Below are 8,691 nucleotides of genomic sequence, written 5' to 3' on the forward strand. Positions count from 1 at the left end.
AAGTAGGTATTGGGCATAAGCGAAAGGAGATGACCAAATGGAGTGCTTGTATTGTTGACAACCATATGGTATACCACTCGGGAAATGATGACGGTCAACATATGTACGGGGTTGGAGTATTCGTATCTCCTCAATTACGTCAATATGTTACAAATGTTATACCTGTTTCTGAAAGATTAATAATAATCCAACTGAATACTACTCCGGTCAAATTAAATGTTTTACCCCAACCAGAAATAAACCAGAAGAAGAGGTAAAACAATTCTATGAGTTGTTGATAAATTAAACCAATTTGAAAAAGAAGATATAACTATTATTATGGGTGACTTGAATGCGTAAATTGGTAAAGGGAAAAGCGGTGAATTCATTGGTGATTTTGGTCTAGGGAAGAGAAATGAAAGGAGAGAAAGATTGAAACTATTTGTAGAGGAAGAAGAATTTTGCAATACTAAATACGTTCTTCAAACTACCACCCAGACGTTTGTATACTTGGGTCTCTTCGAAAGATCAATCAGGAAACATAATCTTTTAGCACTTTCCCCTTTTAGCATTACAACAAAAAGAAAATAGATTAAGATGGTCAAAAGAGCATAAATTTCTAACAAGCATATGATTCCATAGATCGCTTAAAACTGTGGAGTGCAATGATGGAGTTAGGCGTACCAAAGAAGCTGACCATGATTGCGCGAATGTGTGTCAACAATTCCTTTGCACAAATTAGAATAGGAGGCAAAACTTCAAAGGCTTTCGGCATAAGCACCGGACTCAGACAGGGAGACCAGCTGTCCCCATTACTATTTAACCTAGCATTGGAATATGCAATGCGAAAAATCTATACCAGTCAAACCAGACATAACTGCCAGAGGAGCAAAGATTATTCTCGCATTTGCAGATGATGTAGATGCAGTAGCACAGACAACACTGGAAGTTAAGGATATAGTATCGAACTTTGAAGAAGCAACACTAAGCGTAGGCCTGAAAATAAACGAAGAAAAAACTAAATACATGGTCGTATCAAAAATGGAACGACAGCGAATAAGACAAAACATTACCATAAACGATCATAATTTTGAGGTGGTCAAAGAATTCAAATACCTAGGAGCAACAATTACCAGTGAAAACACAGGAGAACGGGAGGTTGAAATACGAATACTGGCGGGGAATAAATCATTCTTTGCCATTCAACATCTAATGAGGTCAAAGCTTCTCTCAAGGCGTGCCAAAATCCAAATGTACAAAACCATAATACGACCAGCAGTGACATATGGAAGTGAAACATGGACATTGAGAAAGAAAGAAATCAATAAGCTATTAGTATGGGAACGCAAAATCCTGCGAATTATATATGGTCCTTGCAGGGACAGCGTGACAAATGAATGGAGGAGCAGATACAACAATAAAATAGAGACTCTCTTCGGGAAAGGAAACATCGTAAGATACATAAAAGCCAATAGATTAAGATGGGCAGGCCACGTGGTACGGAGTGATGACGACAGACTGATTAGCAATGTGTTTTGGGAAAGACCAGATATTAGAAGATCGACAGGAAGGCCTAGAAAAAGGTAGAAAGACGCAGTCAAGGAAGACCTGGAGAAGATGGAAGTAAGGCCATGGGAAATAATAGCACAGGATCGGAATCAATGAAAGGCAATAGTAAACGCGGCAAAAACTCACGAAGAGTTGTAAAAGCCAATGATGATGATGAAAAGAGCATAAAGATTCGACTCAGTCGCAATGGGATTCAATATAATGAACTGATGAATATAGACTTGAAGTGTGTGTTGGAGACAGTAGGAGTCATGTCATTCGCAGCAAAAATGAAGCTTTCCATCCCGACTGTCTGAAGAGAAAAGTCAAATTTCCTGCATTTGTCATAATCTGGGGCAGCATGTCGTCTAAAGGTGTGGGAAAGTTATATTTTATCGATGGGATTGTAAACATGGACAAATGTTTAAATATTTTAGAAGAATCCCTTTTATCGATTATGGAACACCGTTTAACATCAGCGGAAGATTTTGTCTTCCAACAGGACGGCGCAGGTGGTCATACCTTAGAAAAGAGTTTAAAATGGATTGAAGACCATGACATACTTCTGGAATGGGTTTCTAACCATTCCGACTTGTCCTTGATAGAGACTTTGTGGCGTTAAATTAAAAAAGCTTTGAGAAATCATCCTGCAAGGTTTGTCAATGAATTGGAGGAAAAATTGTAAGAAATATGGGATTCGTTTACATAAAAATTTTGTCAGAACTTGTTAAAAACTATACCTCGAAGAATTGTGGATGTCAATAAACATAAAGGAGATGTAACTCAGTGGTAAACTTTCAAATTTTTTTTGTTAATATTAGAGGAAAGTGCCCAAATGTGGACCATCCTCCTAAAGTGGACCCCTAGTTTTCTTGGTACGTTTTAATTTGAATCGTGGCAACAATGAGTGCAAATGGTGTATTAGAGTTCCATGACTCAGTGGTGAAGTGTACAAGCCGGCTACGTCACTGATTGCTTGCCAGTCATCTTGCACGTGTGTTAGTTGTGTGGAAAGTTTTTACGTTGGTATTAGCAGGTAAGCGATTCATTCTATATATTATTTTAAATAATAGGGTTTGAGGTCATTGTTTCTCACTAATATAGTTCATATAATGGTGTGGTTAAAAAATTATGACATTATTTAAATGTATGCTATAGTCGCTTAATCCGGACCCCCCGTAGTTGCCTAAATCGGACCCCTTATTTTTTAGATTTAAAAATCGCTGTTATGCAACTTCACACTTCTATGATTTGCAATTTTGTTACAGATTAAAAATCAATTAAATGGGGAAGGTCGAACAGAGAAAGTGGAGTCCGTCTAAAATGCCTAAGGCCATTGATGCAGTTCGAAATAAGAAGATAGGGTGGAAAAAGGCAAGTAAATTTTTTAATGTGCAGAAGACAACGCTGATGAGATTAAGCAAAGATGAGTATGGTACGCCTATCGAAGCAGCACAAACAAAAAGAAGCAGACCTACAATATTGGGCAAAAATCTGGAAGACATTGTTGTGCAATGGAAGCATCGTTTTTTGGACTCACTAGAAGTGATTTAAGAAGAATGGCCCAGAGAAATGGCATAAATCATCCATTCAAAGAAGAAATAGCTGGTAATAAGTGGGCCAATCTATTTCTTAAACGGCACAAAACAAAACTGTCAGAAAGAAAGCCCACTGGAACATCTTATAGCAGGGCTCTTGGGTTCAATAGGGAAAATGCGCAAAAATGTTATCAACTCCTGGAGGATTTGCACGTTAAAAATGAATTTACTCCGGATAGAATCTATAACGTAGACGAGAGCGGAATTAGTGTGGTGCAGTCTAAAATACCCAAAGTTATAGCCCTTAAAGGTAAAAGGCAGATTGCTGCCCTGACATCAGGAGAGCGAGGAGCCCTTATAACGATTGTTGCTTGTATAAATGCCACTGGCTCATTTGTACTTCCTTTAGTGACTTTTCCGAGAAAAAATATGAGTGTACAATTGAAAAAAGGAGCGCTATCAGGAACAATTTTTGCAGTGCATCCTTCAGGTTGGATTCAAATCAACTCCTTCACTAAATGGTTGAATGATTTTATCGACTTTGTCCATCCTACAAAGGAGAAACCTGTGTTGTTACCCTTAGATGGCCATTATAGTCACACTCAAAATATTGAAGTGATCGATTTGCCAAGAACACACCATGTTACCGTTGTGTCCATACCACCTCACTCCTCACACAAACTTCAACCTTTGGACAAAAGTTTCATGGGTCATCTCAAAACTACCCACTCAACAAGGAGCTATTTTCTGATGCCGAATATATTGAAGAAGCAAACAAAATGCGAGATTCATCTTTCTACGAATTCATGTCAAAGCAAAAAACGGCAGCTATTGAAAGCTCTACAGCGATTAGTGAAAAATGTGTTATGACGATGAATGAATCACAAGTTAATGCAGAGTTTGACCCGAATCAAGGTAATCCTGTGTTACCATCTACATCTGACAATCCTCATAGTCCAAAATAGTCTATGATAAGCCCGTTTGAAATTACTCCTATTCCAAAAATCAAAAAAAGGACCACTAATAGGTGACGGACAGCCTGAAGTATAACAATCATGACAGTTTCTCCTTATAAATTCAAGTTGACGGAATCTAAAAAAGCTAAAGAAGCTAAAGAAGCCATGAAAACTGAACGGCAAGAACGTGATCAAAGTTTCAAAGGCAACAGCGGCATAAAAGGTTGTTCGACAGCAGGGCCTTCTAGAAAAGGGAAAGAGATAGTAAAAATATGTCTAAATTTTGAAAAAACAAGAATCAGACACCGAAGATGAAATCAGTGTCTCTTCTGGAACATCTGAATTGGACATTATTCCGGGAATGTCACGATCTAAAGATGATGACGCTTTGTGCATGTTTTGTGACAGAAAATATTCGGAAGATTGTAAAGACGAACTTTGGGTCTTGTGCATTGTGTTCGTTGTGGGCTCATGTGGATTGTGCTGGGGCTGATAAGGATGCCTACATATGCGATTTTTGAGGATAAATTAATAATTGTGCTAAATATTTTTGTATATTTTATGTTTTATATTGGAAATTGTTTCAATATACGTCTATTTAGGAAGTAGATCATGTTTTTTTTTATTTAATACTTTTTTTCAATTATTGGTACAACTTTATTAATAATTTTTAAGGGGGCTCACTTTTAGCAACTATTTTCCGAATTCACCAAAGGCTGGATTTTGGAAAATACATATTTTTTATATTAATTTTTAATTATTATTAATGAATGTTGAGTATAAATGAATTATACCATTATGAAGTAAATGATATGTACTTTTATAATATTTTTTTTGCTATTTTTCATACGCATGAATCGAAAAACAAAATGGGGGCCCAGTTTTAGGCATTTTCCTCTACATATTCTATGCGTTTTTTTATTTATTATTATTCTGTTTAATCAATACTTTCCATTACGTTTATTATCGTTTATTATTAGGAAATTTAGAAAAACTTCTAAAATTTACGCTGCGATTTTATTTTTGTTCTCTAAAATCTAATTTTCTTATCAATCTAACGTTGGGCCAAATGATATGGAAAGGGGCTCGTAGTTGTTATAGAGTTCTTGACTATATAATACATTTTTATTGGATATGTGCGCTTATTTTTTATTGCAAATATTGTATAATAATGACTCTACACAAATTGGGTTTCAAATTAAAAAAATCATGGTTTATAAATGTCTGTTGTTAGTTATATCTAAAATAGCTAATATAACGGTTGACAAATTAGACAATCCATCACAGTGGAATCCAATCCAACAACCGGACACCATGATTGCCCAATCGATTGGGACAACATATTATTACTCTCATACCCCTGGCATAAACGTAGACTTCGTCTCCACCCGAGCTCACTGGGGTGAAGATATCGGCAAAGTGGGTAACTTCATTACCGGCCAACGATGTGACCGTTAGCGATAATTAGCTGCGTGCAACGCAATCCGTTATACGTTATATGTCGATATGTGCTACTAATAACTCACTAATAAGCCTTTTGGTTGAATGGATAAATGTCAATTTTGCTAAATAACCTAGATAATAATTATCAGTTCAATGATAATTAAATAAAAAGACCTTAGAAATCATGGAATAAAATTATAAAGGAAGCGTAAATTACTATAAAATAATATTAAAAAACCGTTTTAGCATATTCTGAAAAATTCACCATATACTGAATGAATTCTGGTTGTTCTGGGTGCATTTACCATTAAAATAAATAAAATAACCCGCCGGTGTATTTATAATATACAGCAGTCTAAAAGCAGTCCCAACGATGTTGGGAGGTAAGAAAACCCGTATATATGTGCTTCATTGATTTTGAAAAGGCATTTGATCGCGTTCAGCATACCAGACTAATTACCGCCTTGCAGAGCATCCAACTAGATGAGAAAGACATCAAACTTATTGCCAAACTTTACTGGAACCAAACAGCCATTATTAATACCAACAACAGAGAATCAAAGCCAATCAGTATTGAACGAGGCGTAAGACAAGGCTGTATACTATCTCCCACCCTCTTTAACGTGTATTCTGAGAATCTATTTAGGGAAGCTTTAAAAGATCAAAAAGGAATTATCATAGGAGGAGAAATAATCAACAATATACGGTACCCCGACGATACTGTGATTCTAGCTGAAAACATCGACGATCTGCAGGAGCTAATCAATAGAGTTGACATAGAATGCACAAATTGGGGACTGTCGATAAATATCGATAAAACTAAATACATGGTGACCAGTAAAGTGGATATCGGCGCAACCCAACTGATATTAAACCAACAACCGCTGCAGAGAGTTCAGAGATTCAAATACCTTGGATGTTGGATTACCCAAAATCTAGATCCATCCTTCGAAATTCGATGTAGAATTGAACAGGCAAGAAACTCATTTCAAAAATTCAAGCCTCTATTATCCAATAACTCATTAAATTTGGAAATCCGTGAAAAGTTTACAAGATGTTACGTGTGGTCTGTACTTTTGTATGGATGTGAAACTTGGACTTTAAACGCCGATATCATGAATAAAATCGAGGCGTTTGAGATGTGGTTGTATCAAAGGATACTAAAAATTCCATGGACTAGCAGAACTAGAAACGAAGAAGTTCTTCGAAGAATGGGACATCAACGAAGTCTATTAAATATTATTAAGAGGCGTAAACTAGAATATCTTGGACATATAATGAGAGGACCAAGATATGAGTTCCTTCGGCTAATTCTCAACGGTAAAATCGAAGGGCTCCTGCAGGGTTGTTCCACATCTCCAACCCTATTCAAAATATACTTAGAGAAAGCCTTGACTACATGGAAAAGAAAATGCGAAGGCATGGGAGTACCGGTACGGAACGAATACCTATATACATTAAGTTTTGCAGACGATCAAGTAGTGATTGCACAAGACCAAGACGACCTCAGCTACATGATGAAGAAACTACAAGAAGAATATACCAAGGCTGGCCTAGATATTAACCTCGCGAAAACAGAGTACCTATCTACAAGTGAAGAAGACATAGAAGATCTACAGATTGATGACAACGTAACAATCAAAGGAAAGGATAAATTCAAATACCTGGGGTTTATAATCACGAAAAAGGCAACAACAGAGGAAGAAATTACACAAAGATTAGGACAAACAAGAACAGCAATCCGACAACTTAACTCAGTATGGTGGGATAGACACCTAAATATGAAGACAAAAACGCAGATTTATAAAACATTAGTGCGAAGTATTATGACATATGGGGCTGAAAATTGGATCATAAACAAGAAAAACAGCAGTAAGATAGTAGCAACAGAGATGGAATGCCTGAGAAGATGCTGCAGAGTAACAAGAATGGATAGGAGAAGTAATGACGAAATAAAGCAAAGAACATCAATAGAAACGGACATACTAACATATATAGAACAAAAAAGACTAAAGTGGTATGGACATGTAAGAAGAACTAGCGACAGCAGATGGATAAAGAGAATAACCGAATGGAGCCCCATAGGAAGGAGGAAAAGAGGACGACCCCGAAAATCCTGGAGGAACGAAGTAGACGACGCCATGAGTAAGAGAGGACTAAACGATGGAGAATGGAACAACAGAGAGAGATGGAAACGGTTGAGCGAGGGAAGGCAGTGAATACTGTAGAATCCCTAAATATATATATATAAAATCGAAGGAAAGAAATGGATAGGACGGAAGAAACTTTCTTGGTTGAGGAATTTGCGGCAGTGGACAGGTTTGACAGCGAACCAATTGCTACACGTAGCGCAAGACCGAGATCAGTATAAAAATATTATAAGCATGGTAGTCGCCGACGTTTCGTAGGGATATGGCACTCTAAGAAGAAGAAGTCTAAAAAAATCGTATTGAATTAATTATTTAACATCTAGTTAATTTTTTATAAATGGATCTCACTGGGATATCTTGCAGAATTCTCTCTCTTCAATCCTGACCTCCCTCTTTGCATATTCCTGTAATTTGATCGATCCATCTTGTTGGGGATCTCCCTTGTGATCTTCGGCCTTTCCATGTTTTCTGAGTCTGCTCTCATAACACGCAGAATTAAGTGTGGCCTAAAATAATGGGACCCTCAAAACTTTTATATACTCCAACCAAAATATCAACTTTTTGTGAGTGTAATAGTTCTTTAATAAAAAATGGCGATTTTCAGATGACCACCACCCTTTATTCTGCGAATTAGCATATCCAGAAAGTTAAACCCAAGCTTCATCTGAAAAAAAATATATCATCATTGTTTAGGTTATTATTGAATTGGCAAAACTTTACTCTTTAACTGGAAGCAACTCCTGAAGACACTTCAATTTGTAAACTTGATATTCTATGACTTTATATAACAAAAATATATTTCAAGGCAATTAACAAGTCTTTTTTCTTAAATACATTTGCACATCGAACAAATGAAAAAAAAAACAACGTTAGGGTCGATGGAAAACAGAAACATCGGTAAGTGGTCTACGAGACACAAGGGTTTGGAGCACACTAGTTTAGACAAACGACCACTTTCAGTTTTAGTCCAAAATTACCGGTATCTGTAAATAACTGCACAGAATTTGACAAAACATTGTAAAAAGTGTACTTTCGAGACTTTTATCCTCAAATCTAGAGAAACTGGGCCCAGTATAA

The 8,691-nt window shown here is 36.6% G+C and overlaps 1 protein-coding gene across 1 annotated transcript; it reads left to right on the forward strand.

Moving 5' to 3' along the window:
- The first annotated feature begins 3,041 nt into the window (after positions 1-3,041).
- On the forward strand, positions 3,042-3,935 carry LOC140443504 (uncharacterized). The gene has a single exon (XM_072534815.1). It carries the CDS (start codon positions 3,042-3,044, stop codon positions 3,933-3,935), a length of 894 nt encoding a protein of 297 aa, XP_072390916.1.
- The last annotated feature ends 4,756 nt before the right edge of the window (positions 3,936-8,691 follow it).

Source organism: Diabrotica undecimpunctata, chromosome 6 (assembly GCF_040954645.1).
Source record: "Diabrotica undecimpunctata isolate CICGRU chromosome 6, icDiaUnde3, whole genome shotgun sequence".
NCBI lineage: Eukaryota > Metazoa > Arthropoda > Insecta > Coleoptera > Chrysomelidae > Diabrotica > Diabrotica undecimpunctata.

Excerpts from the sequence above, each read along its gene's own strand:
- LOC140443504 (XM_072534815.1), top strand. The coding sequence starts at position 3,042 with ATGGAAGCATCGTTTTTTGGACTCACTAGAAGTGATTTAAGAAGAATG.